The sequence below is a fragment of the Polistes canadensis genome, unplaced genomic scaffold, assembly GCF_001313835.1.
Source record: "Polistes canadensis isolate GaletaPanama2010 unplaced genomic scaffold, ASM131383v1 scaffold_11, whole genome shotgun sequence".
Lineage (NCBI taxonomy): Eukaryota > Metazoa > Arthropoda > Insecta > Hymenoptera > Vespidae > Polistes > Polistes canadensis.
In genome coordinates, this window is record NW_014569558.1 from 397,393 (window position 1) to 419,997 (window position 22,605).

At 27.4% G+C, this 22,605-nt stretch overlaps 3 protein-coding genes across 5 annotated transcripts; 2 read left to right on the top strand and 1 right to left on the bottom strand.

The window, feature by feature from the left end:
- Nucleotides 1-315: 315 nt before the first annotated feature.
- On the top strand, nt 316-16,805 carry LOC106793104 (protein dopey-1 homolog). 3 transcript variants are annotated; one of them, XM_014759746.1, is made up of 26 exons: nt 316-414; nt 1,378-1,617; nt 1,756-2,033; nt 2,155-2,320; nt 2,433-2,622; nt 2,842-3,017; nt 3,083-3,355; nt 3,451-5,005; nt 5,082-5,344; nt 5,417-6,551; nt 6,625-7,050; nt 7,119-7,429; nt 7,534-7,735; nt 7,813-8,217; nt 8,305-8,438; nt 8,523-8,679; nt 8,774-9,145; nt 9,232-9,370; nt 9,448-9,619; nt 9,713-9,924; nt 10,005-10,157; nt 10,239-10,434; nt 11,516-11,527; nt 11,929-12,096; nt 12,202-12,313; nt 14,051-16,805. In XM_014759746.1, exons 2-26 carry the CDS (start codon nt 1,562-1,564, stop codon nt 14,258-14,260), a joined length of 7,473 nt encoding a protein of 2,490 aa, XP_014615232.1. In that variant the 5' UTR covers nt 316-414; nt 1,378-1,561; the 3' UTR covers nt 14,261-16,805. The 3 variants fall into 3 exon arrangements, with proteins under 3 accessions (XP_014615232.1, XP_014615231.1, XP_014615234.1); XM_014759745.1 differs by lacking the exon at nt 316-414 and adding an exon at nt 520-929; XM_014759748.1 differs by lacking the exon at nt 316-414 and adding an exon at nt 520-929 and having other exon boundaries at nt 11,983-12,096.
- Nucleotides 12,321-13,908, bottom strand: LOC106793106. Its single transcript, XM_014759750.1, has 2 exons — nt 13,380-13,908; nt 12,321-12,955 (listed from the first exon to the last, which is right to left on the bottom strand). Exons 1-2 carry the CDS (start codon nt 13,444-13,446, stop codon nt 12,417-12,419), a joined length of 606 nt encoding a protein of 201 aa, XP_014615236.1. The 5' UTR covers nt 13,447-13,908; the 3' UTR covers nt 12,321-12,416.
- Nucleotides 16,806-18,044: 1,239 nt separating the features above from the next.
- Nucleotides 18,045-21,438, top strand: LOC106793140 (RB-associated KRAB zinc finger protein-like). Its single transcript, XM_014759822.1, has 9 exons — nt 18,045-18,443; nt 18,557-19,023; nt 19,090-19,368; nt 19,450-19,648; nt 19,763-20,020; nt 20,188-20,430; nt 20,498-20,845; nt 20,919-21,085; nt 21,182-21,438. Exons 1-9 carry the CDS (start codon nt 18,045-18,047, stop codon nt 21,357-21,359), a joined length of 2,538 nt encoding a protein of 845 aa, XP_014615308.1. The 3' UTR covers nt 21,360-21,438.
- Nucleotides 21,439-22,605: the final 1,167 nt, after the last annotated feature.

A 22,605-nucleotide genomic window follows, 5' to 3' on the forward strand; every position in this document is an offset into this window, starting at 1 on the left:
AGATTTTACTTGCGTATATGAGTCGTTTATTTTGAAAATGGCCTAAGTTCATTTAAACATTTTTTTTATGATTGGATAACGTGTATAACTGGAAGTTAACTGTTATAGAAAATATTTTATGGAAAAAAGAAAATGGTTTAGGTCAACTTTCAAAATAAACGACTCATATATAAATTAGTATAATTATTATAATTCAATATTAAATGAACGTATTTTTGTCATTATTATAAACAATTATTGATATTTGATTAAAATAAATTCTAAAATCTATGAAATAGTATTACTCAAATATTATTGGTCATTCGAAATTTTTCAAAATGGCAATATTCCCCGTATTGTAATCTATAATCCAACAGATTAAATGATAGAATTAGTCTTGTTGAAGTTTATGTAGGACAATAGTGAAAAAATACGGTATTATAATATATTTATTATTTTATTATTCATATAAATCTAATTAATAATTGTTAATTTGTTTGAGAATTAATATATACATATATATATATATATATAAATAACTCCAATTAAAAAATTACTATAAATTACAACAGTGTATTATATGCATAAAAGAATTATGTTTATTTTTTACTTTTTTATTATTTAAGAGCCTATTGTGAAAACAATTTTAGTTTACTAGATAAGCATAGAATAAAGTATTGAAAAGTATTGAGAACGGGCAGGAAGTGGTTTTAAACGAGAAAGAGTGAGAGAATAAGAGGAAGAAAGGAAGAAAAACAACTTGATTATACATATGATAAAAAGTTCGAAGAAGCGTTAATTTTTGTCTATATTATATATACATATATGTATATATACATAGACATATTTTTTATGGATTAAGTGGTGTGTTTTACTTTGTAAAAATCTGGAAGATAGTGAATCTTGCAAGTGGTTTATCGTAATTTACATCTTACCCATGATATTTAATCGTATGTTGATATAATGAACTTCACATTATCCTTGACAACATATGTAATTTTGAAATGTCAACATAAAATATTAATTGGTGCTTTCTTTTTTTCTTTTTCGTGGAAACAGTTAAGATATAGTAGATACTAAGTGTTTCATTTTTAATATATATTTTAATTACAATATCAGTCATATTGATTCAAAAATTTAACAAAACTATTTTTCTTTTTATGTCATGTATTTGTAATGAAAAAAGATTAATTTTTCTCGAATGAAATATATTTAGTTTTTTTTTAGTTCTATTTTAATTATTTTCGTTATCAAAATTTACCATTTTATTATCGTGTATATGTAATATATTAAAAGGGAAGAAATTTATTTCCTCATAAGATTTGTATATTTTGATATATTATAAAATACTTATAAATGTGCATGGTAGTTTAATGTATTATTTATTTTAATTTATAGGTAGCAGAACATGGTTTTAACTACTTTTAATGCATGCTACATATTAAGTACCTTCGATGATATAAAAGAGCTGACCAAATTACCATCAATATTTCTGATAACCGATGATGTAAATAGATGTTAATTATAATTAAAAAGATTAGAAAAGCTCTGATTTAAATAGATTGATACATAATTAATAATCATGGGTTCTATAACTATGGAAGAATGTGAACTTATGAAAGATTCCAAGTATCGTGTGTAAGCATTAATTAACATAATTATATATTACTTAATTATATTGATAGAAAATGTAAATTATCTTTGCGAAAGTATAAGAATATAAACGAAAAATATGAATAAGAAGAACTGGTAATTATGTTAATTTTATTTATACAGCTATGTCTCAGCCGTAGATAAGGCTTTGAAAAATTTTGAATATACTAGCGAATGGGCAGATCTTATTTCTGCGCTTGGAAAATTAAACAAAGTATTATTGAATCATATGAAGTTTCCAGTTATTCCAAGAAGAATAAAGATATCTAAGAGATTAGCACAATGTATGCATCCTGCTTTGCCTTCTGGTGTTCATTTAAAAGCTTTGGAAACTTATGATACCATTTTTAAATGCATGGGTACAAATAGACTCAGTCATGAACTTTTTATATATAGTGCAGGTAATTTAATTTCAATGATTTGTGTGTTTCTGTCTATAATAGCTATGAAATAGAAACGTACTATAAATTTTGAAATTGAGAAAAATTGATCTGTAATCATTATTCTTATTTATTCCCCAAGGTCTTTTTCCATTATTGGGTCATGCTGCTATGAACGTAAGACCATCTTTATTGACAGTATACGAAACTCATTTTGTACCTCTTGGAGAAAGACTAAGACCAGGGTTGAGTGGATTTCTAAGCGGTGTACTTCCTGGTTTAGAAGATGGTTCAGATCATTTTGATAGGTATAATTAAAATCTATCTAGAAAACAATTCATAATTTATGAATATGTAATTTCTTTATAAACATAAATTATCAAGATTCTATAATATTCAAACAAATAAATTTATTATTAGGACTAATTCTCTGTTAGAGAAAGTATGTGAAGGAGTAGGCGCAGAACATTTTTATGCATGCTTATGGGATTGTTTGGCTTCAAATTCTGGAATACGATTACCAGCTATATCTTTTGTACTGTCACATTTAAATAAGAAAATACCTATGGAAGAGCAGAAGTTTATTATGGGTACTGACAGCGATATTATGGTATATATTTAAAAAGTCCAAAAATTAGAAATTTTTCAAACATAAAATTCGCAATATGCAGAGTGTTCTGTAATTGACAAATTTATTTTTCTTAAAAGTAAAATCTTCTATGAACACATTTTATCCTACTGCTAGCATTCTATTCGCTTATATCAACAGTTACAGAACATCCTGTATATTTGTATATTATATACAATATTAACTTTTGTTTTTCTAAAGATTACTGCATTATGTGCTGGAGTGCAAGATAGTTCAGTTCTAGTACAAAGAAGCGCTTTGGATTTATTACTGGTCGGTTTTCCTGTACACAATAGTTTATTGTTATATAAGGATATGGTATTGTTAATAACAGCTGCTCTTACCACAATATTGAGAAGAGACATGAGTTTAAATAGGTAAACATTTTAAAAATAAATCTAATATTTGTTAATAGTAAAAATATAATATGCAATTTTGTTAGACGTTTATTTGCATGGCTATTGGGAACCGAAGTAAATCTATCAATCTTAAAAACAAAAACTCCTTCAACTACTAATGAAGTCACAGAGCATAATGTTACTTATTTTGATACATATGCAAAAGAAATGTTAATCGAAGCTATCAAATCATTATTGAAAAATAGTTGCAAGGAAAATCCTCAAGATTTAAAACCATACAGAATATTGGTTTCATTGCTAGACAAATCAGATATCGGACCAATAATTCTAGATGATATTTTGTTTGAAATTTTTAGGTAAATAAATACACATGGTGTTATTATAATAATTATTTAAAAATAACATAAATTATATTAAAATTAAATTATATTTTTTGTATTTAAATTTATAGAACTTTTTATATTGCTTGTGGACAGTCAAGTAAAATACCGAAAACCAATGAAGTTGTCAAATCAGCAAATTTACTATTTTCAACATTGGAACCATCTTATGTTTGGATACATTGTGGTTTTTTGTTTGAAAAAGCTTGCCAAGCTAGAATTAAAACCCAGTGCGAAATAAAAGATATGATTGTTCAATCTATTGGTTGTGGAATGCCAAATTTAATTGAAATATGTGTATTAACAGAATTCCTATTAGATACTGTATCATTGGACACATTCATAGATACTCCTTCTGACCATTTACCTACTTTATTTTACAATATTATTAGTAAATTGTTGTGCCATATTGATCTGCTTTCTTGTATGGAAATCTCAAAGAGTCTTCAACTATGTGCAAAAATTTTATCTAAAGTGCAACCAACAGTAGTGACAAGTCAAACGGGAAAACTTGAAATAGATGCTAAATTAGATTCTTCTCAAAATAATGCTATTACAAGCAGCAACGATAATTCTTTAATAGCAATTCCATTGGAAAAAAGTCAATCAGATAGTAAATTAAACAAAGCGGATGCTATGAATAATTCTTACAATGAGAAAAGTCCTAATCTTCGAAGAAGGGCTAATTCTGGTGGTACTACTAAAAGAATAGAAAAAAAATCGAAGAAAAAAGGAAGTAGAAGTATTTCTAAACTGAATGACGCTACTGTAACGCAAACTGATGATATTAATGTTTCGGTAACGATTAATGAAGATTTTAAATTATTACCAAGAAATAAAAGTATGGAAAACATACAGACGGATTCTGAAAAAACGGCCAAAAATATATTGGAAGAAAAATCAAGTATATTAAAAAATAATTCCGTACAGAACTATATGGATTCAACTAATTCTTTGAGAAGAGAAACATCTCCAGCATTTCAAGCTCAACATTCTATGTTAGAAAAATGTTTACGCCAATATGAAATTTTTTATGTGAAATTAATCAGCAACAGGGTACTTTCAAAAGAAAAGACTGTACAGAATATGTTTGATGATTTATTAATTTCTTCCCCTAGAGAAAGTTTTAACGAAAGAATGCATTATTTAGAATTTTTATTAAACTCCAGATTAAATTTAGAAGATTCTGGATTTTTTAGTCAAGATGTATCCGTTGTCGAAGATGTTAAATGTTTCAATATTCTCCACTCATATACCGACACGATTGCTCAATCTGAATGGGAAGAATCTGTTAAAATAGCATCAAGTTTACTCGTTGAATTATCTACTTTTCCGAAATATTTTCTCTCTGGGGATGGTCTATTGTTGGAAGATGAGCCAAAAGGAGCAATTGTCCTTCCAGATTGGTTAAAGGTGTTAATTGTTTGTGCTTGCTGGTTAGGGAAACAACCAACATTGCAATTAACGAGCATTGCCACATTGCTAGATTTAATAGCATTGTTAAAGGTACATAGTGATATTGAAATACATCCTAAAAGTGGAGAGGGTGTAACAACCGTAGTTATGATACCATTATTAAAACAGTGGCAAATAACTTATCTAATACAATACACCAACGTATTTCAGGTAAGCGTTACTTTGATTATTTGATAAAATAATCAATTATATATCATTATATATAAGTATACATTTTTGATTGAAGGTGTTAGCACATTCTTTGTGGCATCATCTTGGTGAGCTGCCTGCTCATAAATACAGAATGAGATGTGTTGAGTTGATGCATGAATTACATCATGCTTTACATGATTCCTGTGATGCCGTTGAAGATGTAATAGGATCTGCACTTGTATCTGATAATATAGAGAAAAAGATAGAGGCATTTAATAGATTTGCAACTTTATGGCACCTTGGTCGAGAAATTGAAACAAATCCTAGACTACGTGGTTGCTTACGAGCATTTGATCAGTAAAGATTTATTTCGATTTATCATAAATAATTATATTGAATTTTTAATATATCCAAATTAATGTATTTCAGGTCGTTGTTAAAAATGTTAGATAATCTTCAATTATCAGATAATTCACCACTGAAATTACTTGCCCAATCATGGCTTCTTCAATCGCTTATGCGAGGAGACATTTCTCGTATATTGGATCCATTATTAACTATGTTATTAGATCCATCTACGTGTCGTATGAGTGTACTTCATGTTAGTATACAACATAGTAATACTGTTTTAACAAAAAACGATCCAGTTGAAGAAAAATCTGAAATACAAGATGATTCAGAAGGTGCTGCTAAAATATATGCGATTAGTTCCGTAGATGGTAACGTAATATATCATGTTAGCGATGGCATGAATGAGGATAAAAAATCGAAAAAAGAAAAAAAGAAAAAAAAATCTATAAATCCTGTTAAAGTAAAAAGGATATTTGCTGTTACAACATTAGCTACTGGCGATAATTGTAACCATTATATTACCGAACGAAATCAATTTATGAAGGAATTAGAAGTACCACCTAGTATTTCTGGCAATCGTAAAATCTCAGTATTTGTTAATCCTCTGTCAATAAATTGTAACGAAAATTCAAATGATTCGTTAACAGAAGACGATTCTTTTTCCAGTGTAAAAAAATCAAATTTGACTACAGAAATATTAAAAAATGCTACCAGATTTAGAAAAATAGATTTTGATAAAGGTTCCACAGCTAGTCTTGATGAAAGTCTCTTTGAATCTGCTAATTCAAGTCTCAAAGGAAAGGATAAAAATGCTTTAAAAAAAATGAATGGCGAAATGGGCTCGTCGTTAGATTCTATTACAAACAGTTTTGACTCTAGTAGCCCAGAATTGAATAATAAGCAAACTAAACAGAAAAAGGATCATATTATGATATCGGGCGGTTCAAGAGAAATTGCAGGGACTATTTTAAAAGGAAAATATCAAAGTACTAATGAATTTACAACAGGCTATGATGTGCACGATGTAGGAAGCTTTGAAACCAGCGCTGAAGTTCCTAGTTGGACAATGGATGGCGAAGAAGGTGATTTTGATTTAAGCACTACAGCAGAAGAATATTTTAGTAATTCTAGTACTACCAGCATCGTAGAAGAAATATTGAATGAAGTTCTCGATCGCGTAATGCAAATATGTGATGTTGAAACTAGTAAAACCGTAAGTAATTTAAGAATATAATTATCTTTTTTGAATATATATATTTCTTTACAAAAAAATATTGTTTTTATAGACGAATGATGTTGTACAACATAATGTAAAAGCTAATCGCAATTCTGGAGTAGGTGTTCACAATCTTCACTCTCACATGCTTCTTTATTGTGGAGTATATGATTCAACAAGAACTTTATATGCTTTACGTACATTGAGAAATGAACTTATAACAAATACTAGAATGTTTTTGTGCTGCGCAGCTACAACCAGTGTCACTAATGCTACTAAAAATACAATACTATTAAATTTATTAGCTAGACATAGAAAAAGTGTATTTGGAAGAAATTTTCATGGTGATATAGCTAATACAGAATTTATAGCTGCATACAGAAGCAGCATGTATTTGGAAGTTTTAATTAGTGTTTGTCTTTATTTTGCTAGAAGTTATTATCCTAATTTAGGACAAATGAGACTCACACAAGAAGAAATTTCTGGAAACCGACAAGTAAGTATGATATGTTACAAGATTAGATGCATATATTAATTATTTGATTAATATTTATTTCTTTAAAGGTACAACTTGCAAGCGCAGAACTATTGACTCTAATATTCTCTGAGCTTATTCATATTGTACGAGATTCTGGAAAAGGTTTTAGTTGCTATATAGTAGATTTACTTGCAAAATGCAAAGTTCAGAAAGTTGCGCTTCATTGTCTTGTATCAAGTGTTATGTGTATGAAAAATGCAAATAAAGAAAATGAAGAAATCTTTACATTCACAGAAGAAATAATATCATTTAATGATCCAATTATAGAAAATGAAATGAATAAATGTAAATATAGAGCAAGTGATCACACTGAAGCTTTTCAAATACAACTGTTGAGGTAATAAAATATTTTACAAGAATTTCTCTCTCTCTCTCTCTCTCTCTCTCTATTTGAAATATAATATATTTATATTTTATACTGTATTATATATTCTTGTTTAGGTTGTTGTTAGCCTTGATAATGTTAGAGCATCAATGCAGTATACAAAAAGGAGAAGAAATCGGTGTTATGACATCGTCTATACCAAGTACTCCAACTCGATCCATTTCAAATTTAACAGCTAATAACTTGAAATATGTACCTGGTATTCCAATTCCGCAACAGTCAATGTTTCTTAACAGTATTCTTAGTGCATTACAATTGGTTCGTCATAAAAAGTATTGATGAATTAATATATAATAACATTTAATCTTTTTTTATTAATTATAATATTATTTTAGGAACATATGAGACATCTGCATCAACATTGGACAACTCTTGTTACATCTAGTCTTCCATTTATGGGCTCGTCATTAACATCAATTGTAACATCAGTGATTCATCAACTATGTTATAATATTGAACATTTAGCTTCTTATTATATCAGTGAAGAAGCAACTTTGCTTTCATCAAAGTTGCAAGACATAAGCACGGTTGAATGTTGCTTACCTGCTGATTATACAGTAATGCATTTAGAGGCACTAACATTTTTGCTTCATTATTGTTTGTTGGATACGTCGCAGCAAATTGGTTTCTCATTTAATCAACCATTAAGTGGTACAGTTCAAACTGGCGTACCTGGAGCAAATCCTGGACAGATTTTTAGTAATCTCATCCATGTTTTTATGCCAAGTCCGCTTTCTCCAGTAAGAAAAATATATGCAATTATTTCTTTTCTATTGATTTTTATAAATTATTTAATAGATATTATTTCATCAAATAAATATATTTAGGAACTTATGTCAAAGGAGAAGAACGGGGCAAATGAATTACATCAACATGCAAGAAGAACAGCGTTAAGTCATTTACCAAGAATAATAGCTTCGCTTTCAACTTTATGGCAAGCTGTTTTAGCTACAAAAGACAAGTTTGTACAATGTTTTTATTTATAAAAAAATTATTTATTATAATTAGATCAATATTTATTGTATCTTTTTTATCTTTTATACAGTGAACAAGCAACATGTGTAGTCGGCAGTCCAAGAATAGTAAAACATCAACTATTAGAACTTCTATCACCTATATCTTTCCATCATGGAGTAAACTTTCTTGCTGCAGTTGCAGTTGCTTGGCATGAAAGGCGACAGTCTACTACTATCTCAAAGAAGGTAAATTCAGAATGTCATATGATATTTTTAAGTGCAGTATAAATATAAAAATATTTTCATATTTATATTTAAATGTATATATTTGTATATGCAGGTACTTCCAGAAGCTTGTCCAAATCAACAAGTAATGGTACATTTAGTTAGTGCTATACGAGTTATACCAATTGATACATTAGTTCAAACAGTACATCAAGTAGTGAAAACACCACCTCCGATTCATGGTGTTAAGCAAGATTTTTCATTAGAAGTTTCTGTACTAGAATTACTCTATGTTTACATGCAAAGTAATGCCTCACAGTCACTTATTGAATCATGGGCATCGTTACTTGGTTTATTGAAAGATGGTTTGTCCTTAACAGCACCTGCTCAATTTCTATTATTAGCAATTTTAAATGAATATGTACAAAAATGTCCTCCTATGCAAGAGAAAAAAGATATTAGAGACTTACAAGACGTATCTGCAAAGGTAATAATTTATTTTTGGAGTATTAACTATTTCATAATTATTTTTAAATAATACTTATAATTAAATATGAAACTATTGAATTCTAGTTAATCGAATCATGTTCGCAAATAGCTGGAGCATGTTTAGAACAAACAACATGGTTAAGAAGAAATTTAGCAGTACGCGAAGATGTTTTCGAAGTTGTCGAAGGTTCCTCAGAAGGTAAAGAAGGCAAAAATGGTTCTGGTATGTAATCTTAAAATATTTTATATTTGTTACGGCTTATACAAATTATTATTAACAATAATTTTCTTTACTTTTAGTAACACCAGGCACACCTCCAAATGTAGCTTATAGTGTTCAAGCGCAAGCAGTGTTAGCTGAAATATTAGCACCGTTATTAGATGTTAGTTATGGCTCACAAGAAAAAGAAAGAGTTGTTACATTACTCACAAATCTTATGTACAATGTTACTCCGTATCTTAAAAATCACACGTAAGTTTATTAAAATATTAAAAATTAAAAATTAATTAATAAAAATTAGTTTAAATTATAAAATTTATATATTTTTCTCTCTTATACTTTTAGAATGAAAAATATAGCGTCATTCACAGCCTGTTCTCAATTATTAAGTTCTCTTTCCGGATATCAGTACACTAGAAAAGCTTGGCGTAAGGATGTGCTTGATTTGTTACTTGATCCTGCATTCTTTCAAATGACGCCTGCATGTTTACCATATTGGAGAACAATTATAGATAATTTAATGACACATGATAATACTACCTTCCGAGATTTAATGAGTAAGTAGATTTTTATTTTATTATTTTTGTAGTCTTAAATTATCTTAAAAGATTTATATAAAAAAATTTCGATTATTTAGATCGCGTTTCGATGGCACAAAGTAGTGGCATTAGCATATTTTCTACGAGAGAACAGGAATACGAACAAAAAGCTCAACTTTTGAAGAGATTGGCTTTTGTAATTTTATGTAGTGAAATGGATCAATATCACAAATATATGCCAGAAATTCAGGGTATTATAGTATAGTGTATTAAGTATGCTTATTGCTTCTAAAAAAAAAATGGAATGTTACATAAATTTTATTTTTTATTAGAACGACTTGCTGATAGTCTACGTCTACCACAAGTTATTCCATCGATTCAAGCACAAGTATTTTTGTGTTTTCGAGTATTACTTTTACGAATGTCACCGCAACATGCTACTTCCTTGTGGCCTGTTATAGTCAGTGAACTCGTGCAAGTCTTTTTGTACATTGAACACGAACTAAACACAGATAGCGAGGAATTTAGGTATGTTCTGAAATTGTTTATATTTATCTAATATTTGGAATGGAAATGTGTGCTTTTGGGATAATTGCGTTGCTCTTATAATGCATGATGGATTTTTAATATGTACAATTGTTGGGAAAAATATATCTTCCGATAAAAGAGATATAATATTTACATAATATACAAATTTAATCATTTGTTATTTTATTTATTCGTAATTGATTGTTTTAATGCATCATAGATAATATAAGTTATTTAAATTTAATTATATATTTTTTTTTATATATATTAATTTAATATTACTTATATTTATGTAGCATTAGAGAGTATAAAACACATATATATATTGTAGAATATCATTAAATCTATAAAAGCATTTGTTTAACATTAGTATTATACAGGGTGTTCTATAACTGATGATACAGACAAACAGGGATGATTCTACATGAAAAACTAAATCGATAATGTAGAATAACATTTGTTTAAGGCCTTGTTTGTTTTTTAAATAAGTTTGAAAATTTGTTGAATATGTGTGCACTTGATTGATCTTGCAATCCTGGAAACTAAAAACTTTGTTCAATAAACATAAGAGTAGAACAGTTGTAAAAAATATTATCATACTGACAATGTTTATAAACATATTGAAAAATAATCTTCGAAATATTCTAGAGGAAGATAGTGAAATCCGTCGAACTGAAATTGAATCAAGTGCACATATACTTGACAAATTTTCAAACTTCTTTTTCCCAATCAAAAAGACTAATATGAATAAATTTTATTCCACACTCTCGACTTTTATTGTTAGTTTTCCATATAGAATTACCTTCTGCTCGCTTGTACCATCAGTTACAGGATACCCTCTATAAAAAGTTAAGTAATTATTATAGTATATTAAAAATGTAGCTCTTTTTTCCTTCTGAATTATATATTAGAAGTTTACATCCAAACCCGTATGCTGCAGTCCAATCCTAATTTGCCTACATAATTTTCCTCTAACATGGATAAATACCTAATAACATATTGTTTTTGAATTTGTTATGGCATTCGCGATTTGATGGGATTTGTGATGCCACCATGAATTTGATTGGTGTTGGGACATCAGTCGTCAGAGCAGGTAATTAAATGGCTATTGTGTTTTTTATTGATTTTGTCCTTATGTTTTATGTTAATCTATGTATTTTTTAACATAAATTCAAGGAAATAACAATAGAATATAATTATAATATATTAATCCTATCACGAAATATATATATGCTATTATGATAATAATTATTATTATTGAAATATAGTTTCTCATTATCATTGCCAATAACCCAATTGTATGTAAAAGAATGCTTATATATATTATTAATGACATTAATTGTGTTTGGAACCCTTGAGTTTTTGTTTCTTTTTTTTTTTCAGTTGTTTAAACTTTAATACAAGTATGCTATGTTATTTAAATCAGTGTATGTAAATGAAAATAATTAATATAAAATAAAATATTGTTTACTGACAAATTTTTTGTTTTAATAGTTCACATATAAAAGTTATCTCTGTTTTGGATTCTTCTTGGGCTATAAATGCTAGCAATGGTCTACAAGCTCATGGTCATCCACACTGGTTACAGTTACAACTTGCTGCTGCTAAATTATTAGATCTTGTGTTATTACTTCCAGCACATAGATTACCTCAATTCCAAATGTAAGTATCATGTGTTGTAAGATATAATGATGAGATAAAAGAACATATGTTTCCTATACCACAAATTTTTACACCTAATTTTCTTTATTAAATTTATTTTTATAGGTATAGATGGGCATTTGTTGGAGGTGCCGCAGTTGGATGTTCAAACAATAATAATCTCTCTTCTGATTTCGTGCCACACATAACAAGGATAGCAAAGCTTATGGATAACAAGGTATTAATTATTTTCTTAAATAAGTTTAATTCATAAAAGATACAGACTTTGATTATTTTCTATTATCGTTAAATATAAAGAGACTGAATATTTTTATAAAATTTTATTTATTATAAATAATGTCTTCTTGTTTGGAAGAACATTCTTCAGGTAATAGGCACTGTTGTTGTTTATCATCGAACACATAATTTTCTTTGCATTCGCATCCACTTTTGCATGGAGTATAGCAGTCTACTATATTAGGTTCTTTGCATGTAAATTGACAAAGACAATGAGTCCATACTGATTTTTCATCACAGATCTTAGAGGAACTTTTTATGCCAAAATAATCAAATTCGTCGTAATCGTATCCAGGAATACGATGTTTGGTATAACGATATACTTTTTCAGGGACTTTATACCAGTCCAATTGATTATTAAGCGAGTTAGTACGTCTGAATGAATTTTTATCGTTAGAAAATGCGATGGAGAAATCATTTATATCTGGATACATGTCGTTCTGTAATTCTGCATTCTCTATATCATTTAAACTATAGAAATCATCTTGTAATGCATTCTGTGGATTATCTCCCCAACTCTGTACATAATCGATTGATGCATCTTGATAAAATTCATGATTGTAGTCTGCGTCATCTTTGTATTCTATAACATATCATTTTTATTGAACATTCTAATTAACAATTAACATATTAATTATCATTTAAGTCACAGAATTAATAAATGCTTCATAATTATTTTTTATTTAAGACTATATAATACAGCATTAATTTTTCTAATAACAATTAATAGCAATTAACTGAAATTGAATCTATTAAAGAAGCTTTACATTAGTATGATTTGGTATATCGTTATTTCTTATGTTTTTTACATATTTCATATATTTTAAATAAATATTAAAAACCAAATAAATATTTAAAAAAAAAAAGAGAGAAAAAATATAAGTTTCTATTAAATGATATTAAAAATAGTTTTTAATAGCTATCTTCTATTAGAAATAATATAATTTAATATTATTAATATCTATTACTTTGTTTTGTTACATTTTCCTTAAATATGTGGTACTTACGTCCATTCGTTAAAATAATTAAATAAAAGATGAAACAAAGAATATTCTCCATTCTAACCATTGTCATGAGCACATTCACACTGACTGTCTGTAGGATATGTAAACTCTTTACTTATTATTACACACAAATGTATTCAATTAACTATCGAGCTATGTACTCATACGCATGCATACAGATACAGAGACATCCTCATATGCATATAGGTCTATTTGAAGTTCTTTCCACGATATTTCTTTAAGCTTGATTTTTCTTGGCTTTTTAATCATATTGTATTTTTTTTTTTGTAATTTTATATATCTATCATTGATAGATTATGAATATTATTATATAAATGTATAATTGTACAATATAATGCTATTTCAATTGTATTAATTTAGTAACCAACGTGCTTATTTTGGCACAGTAGAAGATGAGATATATACACTTGGTTTATTTTTGCAGCTATACCAATAACTATATGTCTGTTTTGTGTATGTATGTACTTGTATTTTTTATACGATTGTATGTGTATTTTTCTAACTTGTAAATTTATTTTAAGTAACTTATAATAATAATTACGATAATTTTATTAAATAAATTCTAAACATTTAATTATGTACATATGTATGTAATTGTTAACAGTATAATCCAATTGTTCAATATTGTATTATATATTTAATTCTATTTTCAGTACAAGCAGGAACCACCTGTCTCACAGATAAATCCAGGAGAACTGATCTTAACATCAAATTCAATACGTTCGTTGCAAGATTTACATCATTTTTTTATATCGCTGAGTCGTAAATCAAATAACATTTGTGCTCTTGTCAATAATACACAATTAGAAAGTGTAATAGAACAAGACTTTTTAGAAAAAATGCCAGCCATACCTACGAGGTAATAGGAATATATAAATTTGATTATTTAATTATCTTTCAAGCAAGAAAGAGAAGAGATATAATTCAGAGTTTTTAAGATTCTTTATTCTTTTATATCTTTTAATATGATAATATGTAATTGTTAATCAATGTATAAGATAAAGAAAAAACAAAAGAAAAAATTACTTTATCCTTTATCTGCTTAATCTACTATTAATTGTTTTAAAATTGTAAAGCTTTGTTATATACTATATACTAAATGTTAAAGGATTCAAACTATTATATATAACATAATTTACCCCAAATTACTTTTATTTTGTATTGGCTAAGCTCCTCATTCGGTTGTGAGTAGTTATTCAAACGTATGATGCACTATAATAAGATTTGACTGGGATATTTATCCATAGTGATATATTGTTTATATTATAATATTTGTGTAAATGAAAATAATGCTTTATTATTCATTTACATAATGTTCATTAATATAGTTCTATCAATTGTACAGCATGATTTTTCTATATGTCGTCTATATTTTCAAGCTAGAAAGATAATAATTACAAAGAGAAAGATGTTTTTACATCGAGTTTATTTTTTCATTACTGTATAAAACTATTCTTAAATGTAAAAACAAAAAAGAAATATATGTATACATATATAAATATTACCAAAAGAAATAATATAATTAAACAATGCTCACGTTATAAACAAAATTATACTATATAAGATCGTTCATGTAACTAAAAATAATTCGATAATATTTCACATATATTCATTTTAATAAACAATTTAGATCGATATTATAATATTTTGTAGAAAATAATTGAATTTTATTTATGAAAATTAAAAGTTATGTTTAAAATTTTTATAAGTTATTTCAAATGTCTTATATATAATTACTTTTACAATATTCGTTGCAGAATTATTTAATTAATATTTATAGATTTATCGAATTGGATCTAGTTATTTCAATTATCTTGTATAATGTAATATAATATATGCATTTGAAAATTGTCTATTAGTAAAAAATTCATTAATACGTTGAGTGCTACGTCAGTCCCCAGGGACTGACTGAATTTTCCGTTTAAGCGGCATGGGTCTGACTGATTGTCTCTTGGTGTTCGTCTTTTTGCTGCCTGAACGGAAAGCATACCAAAATCGGCGTCACACTCAACGTGTTAAATTAAATTTATAAAAATTGGTTATAAAAAAACACACACACGCACACACATGTATGTATGTGTATATATATATATATTTGTGGGTAATAATAGATTTTTTGTTTGCGCAGTGATATGTAGAACGATTATATATATTACTATTTTTTCAAATTTTATTTCTTTAATATTATTATTTATCGTGAGGGTGAAAGGCTAGCAACTTACCCTCGGTAAAAACAATAAATCGCTCCCGGAAATAGCAAAAAAAAAAAAGCTATTATAACAGGACGAAGTCCTAACAAAAAGTAATAATAGTAGACTATTTTTTCAAATCTTATTTCAATGTTAATGAATGTGTAAAAAATTGTAAAGAAAAAAAAAGAAAGAGAAAAACGAACAAATATTTAGAATTCTTTCATGTTAATCACATTTAAATATTGTCTTCTCAGAAATAAACAATTTTTGCTACCACAATAATATATATATATATATATACAAATATCTTTCTCCCACCGATGTGTACATGTACCTAATATATAACATTTATATGGAAGAGCTGCTGTCTGATTATTTTTATATTTGCAGTAAAGTAAATGAAAGTAAAAGATTATAATTGTAATCAATTATATATTAATTATGTAGTTATGTTTATGAACGATTGTTTTATCCAATTCTATAAAGAAGAGATATGAGTTTATTATGTAAATGCATTTGTTGTACAATTGCTGGTTTTATCTATGTGATAATGTGCATTTGAATATGGCGAAAGGATGAAAGCAGATGAATTGTATGATAAAAAAGTGTTTACATATAAAATTCTCCACATTGATTTATATTCAAGCATTGAACATAAAATTTCAATTGATTTGAATAGAAAAATTATAATGTATATATATATATATATACAGGATGTCCTATAACTGGTGGTACAAGCGAGCACGGGGTAATTCTACATGAAAAACTAAGTCAGTAATTTAGAATAGTATTTGTTTGTTTTCTTTTCTTTTTAAATAAGTTTGAAAATGTGTCCAATATACGTGTACTTGATTGAGTTTCAACCCTGGAAATTAAAAGCATTGTTCGATAAACATAAGAGTAGAACTAATGCAAAAAATATCATCATATTGAGAATGTTTGTAAACATATTAATAAGTATAGAATACTTTCCAAAAAAACCAAGAGTAAGATAGCGAAGTCCGTAGAGATGAAAATGAATCAAGTGTGAAAATGAAGCACGTGTATTTGATAAATTTTTAAACTTATTTTTCTCTAAAACAAAACCTAATATGAACAAACTTTATTCTACATTCTCGAATTAGTTTTTCATGTAGAATCGCCTGCTTTCTAGTTACACGACACCATAAATATTATTATGTAATATGGAAAGTATTAAAAATACTTTTAAAAAATGCTGTTTATAGTTGGTAAACTTTATTTATAAACAAAACAAATAAGAGAGAAATTACGCATGAAGAAATCATTTATTATATTATAAAACATGGAAATATTTATAAATGATAAGGTTATGATTGCATTTTTTAACAAAAAAAAACGATCTAGTCACGTTTACAAATTTAATCTTCATATATTTTATAATCCATACTTTCCACATATATATATATATAAACTTCTACCTTTTAAAATACGGATGTAATGCGTTATTTCAAGTATATGGTGTCTTATGGTGCGCGCGTGCATGTGTGTGTACTTAAACTTTAAAAATATATTTTGGTAAATCAAAATTGTATATATATATATATATATTTTTCTTTTTTAATACTTCATATTTTTTTGTTTTACAGAAATTAATTGTATTAAAGATATGTATAAAAGAAATTATTTCGAGTTAAAATACATTGTGCTCTCCTTTTGTTTTTTTTAAACGATTATTCAAAAATTCTTTGTAATATTTTAGTTATTAAGAGAAAATAAAGAAATATTGTTGTCACAGTTATATATATTTGAATTATATAACGTATGTATTTAATAGTGCATTTTGAATGAATTATTGATTAAATAAATTTTAAAAAATTTCTCATTGTTTTTTTTGAAAGCCATTAGATGTACGCATGCGACTGATGGTAATGCAATTGTTTCACGAAGGAAAAATTTATTTCGTATTGTATAATCTAGAAAAAGAGAAAAGGTTAAAAAAAAACTCAGATTATTGTTAAAAAAATTAAAAGAATGATGAACAATAAAAAGAACAGAAACAGAATTTGGGAGATATCCGTACATTAAAAACGCCAGTATTAAGCAATATTCTGGAATATAAGCGGTTACGTGTGGAACCGGTTTTCTCGAATCGTAGTCGACAGACGACTCGTCCTTTACGGACTAAAAGACGTGAGGTGAAAGTAAGATGACAAAAGAAAAATCTCAGTTTAACGAATTGACCAAATTTTATTCAAAGAAGATCTACTTAAAAATAAGGCTAATGTAGACTTAACTAAAAATGTGCTCGTATTGGAAAGCTTGAAAAAGTATTTAAATCGTTATTGCTTACAATGGGATACCAACTAACCTAATTCGTGACTTGTTTGCAATCTTTATTTTAAACGGATAGATAATCTTGAAAAAGGAAGAAATACGTGTGTTGTATTTTCTCTATTACTTTTTATCTATCAATATTTCAGAAATATATTTATATATGTATATATATATATATATAAATATATATATAAATATAACGATAACACAATTAGTTGTTGAAATATTAAAAATGGCTGTTGTTAACAAGTGGGAGAATGTATGTAGATTGTGTTCAGAGGAGAAAATCGAGATGTTGCCAATATTTGGCATTGAAGGTGTACGACGTAAAGTGGTGCAAAAATTGAGAGCTTGTTTGCCAGTTTTAGTGTATAAAACCGACCCACTGCCTAAACAAATTTGTCAGTTTTGCGCAGCACGTCTTGACGATATTTATGAATTTAGAGAATATTGTCTTAATGTTTATAAGGATATGCATGTTAAACTATTAAATTATAGGGACGTTGAATCTGTACAGATATTTTTTGAAGCTATGAAAAATTCTCCTGATCCTTGCCAGGTATGTTGTTTCATGTAAAATTTTACTGATGATAGGTCATTGATGTGCATTGATATAACAATATAAACACAATAGTATCTAATAATTATATTTATATAAAACATTTTCAATAGGCACAACTCTGCACAGAAAAAGTTAGAGCTCCGCCACCATTAGTGCCATTACCATCGTTACTATCTTTTGAAAGTTCTTCTATGTCAACCGAGATTAATCGAGAACAACTATCTAATAGTTGCATCGAGACATTGTCTGAACTTCCATGCGAGGTAGAAATTGAAGAAGTTAATTCGGAAACATTTCTCGGAGATGAGACATGCGAAAGTACAGACTCAAGGACATTATCTGATAATGAATTCTACCTAATGACAGACAAACAACTTGATTTTAACGTTTTTGAACATATGGAAAATGATAATGATTTTTCTAAGGAAGAATTTGGAACTAAGAAAGGGGAGAAACGAACTAGTATTTTAGAACAAGTTTTAACCGGAAGTTTAACTATGAATGATCGTATGGAATTAAAAGGCAGGGAACATTTAACATCAGAGTGGTGGTGTGCACCTTGTAATAATTATTACAAGTGAGTATATAATTTATAAATAATTGTAGTTTGTTTCTAATATAAAGAATAATTTTTAATACATAGAACAAGAGAGTGCTTGATAAAGCATCTTCAATTCCATTGTCCACGTAAATATAAGTGTAGAAAGTGTTCTATGTCTTTTGAATCAGTTGAAGATTTGGCCAAACATGAAGGTACTAATCATTTGAAAGTTACATTGGATTTCAATGAAATAGTGAAAGAGTGTCATCAATGTGATCGCAAATTTGTTAGTTGGGAAATGTTAAAGCAACATAGAATGCGTGATCATTTAGGTGAATCTATTACATTAGGAATGAATACATGGTGCTCGTCTTGTAACAGGTACTTCATTAAATCTACAAATTAAATTATTATTTATTTAGACACGTATATTCATAGATGAAATATTTGATTATTTTCTAGATTTTTCCCCACTATAGAAGCATATCACAATCATCAACAATTGCACCAAAATAATAATCATTCCATGGCACAAACGCAACAACTTTCTATGCAATCTAGTAAATTTTCTATATTTGGTCTTGGAGATCATTTACAAGAGATTAAAAAGGAACATTCGCTCGAAAATACTAAATCGCTTACTTGTCCTACTTGCGGAAAAGTAATACACTCATAATATTTTTTTACATTCTTAATATTACTTGTTATAATATAAAGTTATATTTGAAAAATGATTAATAATTTTATTTAATCTTACATTTATATTTGATTGTAGGTATGTACGCAACAAAGTGCATTATCCAATCACATGCGTATTCACGAACCTAAAAGACATAAATGTGACATTTGTGGTCGATCATTTGGATTATTTATACGTTTAGTAGCACATAGAAAGAGTGAACATGATCAACAAACTTCTATGTCCCCACTTATGGCATCCGTTGAACAGGAAGAAGCTTTAAATGCTGCACGAGAAGCGCGAGAAGCTAGAGAAGCTTGTACTCGTAGAGGAAGAACCAGAACATATTCAGAGGTTTAATTACTACAATTTATATATATTTATTTATTTTATATATATATATATATATTAAATTCTATATATTAAAATGATGATTATTATAAATAATATTTTACTGATAAGCTTTAAAGTGCAATGAGCTTGTTTGAGTAAAATTATTACTTTCTATAAATTATTTTCAGGCATTTGATCGAGATAATATATTGAATAGCGTTGAATCCTTAGCAAAACAAAATGCTTCATTACAAATTAGCAGTGTAAATAAAAATGTTTCACGCTGTGGTATTTGTTTACAATGGTTCAATGATTATACAACTATGATGATACATTTACGAACGCATCCAGAATTCTATACATGTCAAAATTTCACTTGTCCTATATGTAAAATATCTTTTAAAGAAAAATGGCAACTTTTTAGACACGAGGTAAAGTATATTATAACATGATATTAAGTTATAAAAAGTCCATTATTTTTATATCTGATTTTTACAGGTATCACATAACCGTACGGACACATCATCCTCTTATGCATGTAATGTTTGCAATAGAATATTTCTAGAAAAGAGTTTATTAAAAGTACATGAAAAGACACATGTTGTAGATAAAACGTATCATTGTTCAAAATGTAATAAACTTTTTTTCAAAGAAATTTCATTGCTTGCCCATCAATGTACGGGAGAGCTATTACATCGGAAAAAAGATTTAACTTCGAAATCCACCCAAAAATCGGTATTACAAAATACGAAAAGATATAGGTGTTCTAAGTGTAACGCATCTTTTACTAATCCGCAATTAAGGAAAGCTCATATGAGAATTCACACAGAGAGTATTAATGCCGCAGTAGGTTTAATTTTCGTTTTATATTTTCTTGCAATAATATCCGAGTAGCTTTTAAATAATTTTATAAATCTAGGTACGACAAGCGATAATAAAAGAAGAGCCAGAAAATGATTTAATGCCAGAATTGAAACCAGAAACGTCGCTGGAATATATCGTGCCCTCTATCGAACCAAAAGTTGAGATCAATGAAGAATCTACACCACCTCCACTTAAGAGAACTCTCATCAAAACAAGTGGAGGGTAAGACGTATACATTTAATATTTTAATTGTTCTTCCTATAAAGATTTCTTCTTTTTTATTTTTTTGTTATTACATGATTTTTTAATTTCTTATAGATATCGTTGCGGTTTTTGTCAATCTCCGTTTGTCTTGAGAGAATTAGCAATCGCACATTTGAAATCTGCGCATCCTGTAATGCCATATCAATGTCCTTATTGTACAAAACGATTTACAACTCAATACACATTTACGCATCATATTAAGACCGATCATCCTGAAGAACCAGAAAATTAAATAGTAACAGAGAAAAAAATCATCTAGTAGTAATAATAATAATAATAATAATAATAACAATAATAATAATAATGATAACGATAATAATAATAACAATAATAATAATAATAACAATAATATTAAATAGTAGAAATACAAGGTATATAAAAATGCATGTTGCCTCTTTCTACTGAAAAATGTGCCTCGTGTGATAATGGAGAAACTCGTATAAAAAATATGATAATATAGAATATATGCAAAATTTTGATTTTGCGAAAATGAAGAGATGTATTGCATCTAGTTTACGATGTTCCTGTTTAAAATAGCGTGAGACATTGCATTGTAGCTATTCGTTATTACGTATTATATCAGTCTTATTTAATGACGTTAACAATCCAAAGATATATAGTTATTTTTTAAATGAAAAGTGTGTTCATATATTTATTTAATTTGCACTTAAACCTAGAAAGAAGACTTGTAATAGTATCATTTATAACAGTATATAGTACACTATATTTTGTCGATACGATGATAATAAATATTAATTAAATAGGGGAAGAGGAGAGAGTTTGTACTTATGTTTGAATTATATATCTATATATATATATATTTAATATATATATAAATTGCAATGTCTACTCGCAGAAAAAACTTCACAAACATAACATATATCGTAAATTTGAATAGATATAGTTTTATAAATGCAGCATGAATAAAAATTATTATTATATTTAATAATATACATTCCCCTTTTTACTATGCGATCGAAAAGGAAAAAAGGCAAAACGTTAAATTTAATGAAAAATTTTGAAGATCTATTTTTCTCGTAAACGATAAAAATAAAATGAAATTTATTGAAAATAGTAGTACTTATGCAGTTTACGGTCTGTTTTATTGTATTTATCAATATATGTTTTATATATATTCTTTTATTCTTAAAAAATTCATAGATGAAGTTAATAAGCCTTGAAAAAAAAAACCAAACAATTAAAAATTGAAAGAGCACAGATTTGTTGTCAGAAAATTAAAAATAATTTCGATGTTAATTATACGAGAAAAAAATATGTAAGTGCACTTGAGTGTGTATAATGTCTATTTAATGTATGTATTTAATATCTTTAATACAAATGGTGCCTTTTCGTATTTTTCTTAGTTAAATAATAATACCAAATAAAATACATATATATTGTAAAAAATATATCTGAGACTGTCTCATTGTTTATCGTGAAAGTGATTTAAATAAAGCAATATGCTTTAATATACATTT

Excerpts from the sequence above, each read along its gene's own strand:
- LOC106793104 (XM_014759746.1), top strand. The coding sequence starts at position 1,562 with ATGGGTTCTATAACTATGGAAGAATGTGAACTTATGAAAGATTCCAAG. Across the intron at positions 2,321-2,432 it reads GGTTCAGATCATTTTGATAG|GACTAATTCTCTGTTAGAGA; the intron begins GTATAATTAAAA and ends ATTTATTATTAG. Across the intron at positions 3,018-3,082 it reads AGAGACATGAGTTTAAATAG|ACGTTTATTTGCATGGCTAT; the intron begins GTAAACATTTTA and ends CAATTTTGTTAG.
- LOC106793106 (XM_014759750.1), bottom strand. The coding sequence starts at position 13,446 with ATGACAATGGTTAGAATGGAGAATATTCTTTGTTTCATCTTTTATTTA. Across the intron at positions 12,956-13,379 it reads AATTATTTTAACGAATGGAC|AATACAAAGATGACGCAGAC; the intron begins GTAAGTACCACA and ends GATATGTTATAG.
- LOC106793140 (XM_014759822.1), top strand. The coding sequence starts at position 18,045 with ATGTATATATATATATATATAAATATATATATAAATATAACGATAACA. Across the intron at positions 20,021-20,187 it reads GAACCAGAACATATTCAGAG|GCATTTGATCGAGATAATAT; the intron begins GTTTAATTACTA and ends AATTATTTTCAG. Across the intron at positions 21,086-21,181 it reads CTCATCAAAACAAGTGGAGG|ATATCGTTGCGGTTTTTGTC; the intron begins GTAAGACGTATA and ends AATTTCTTATAG.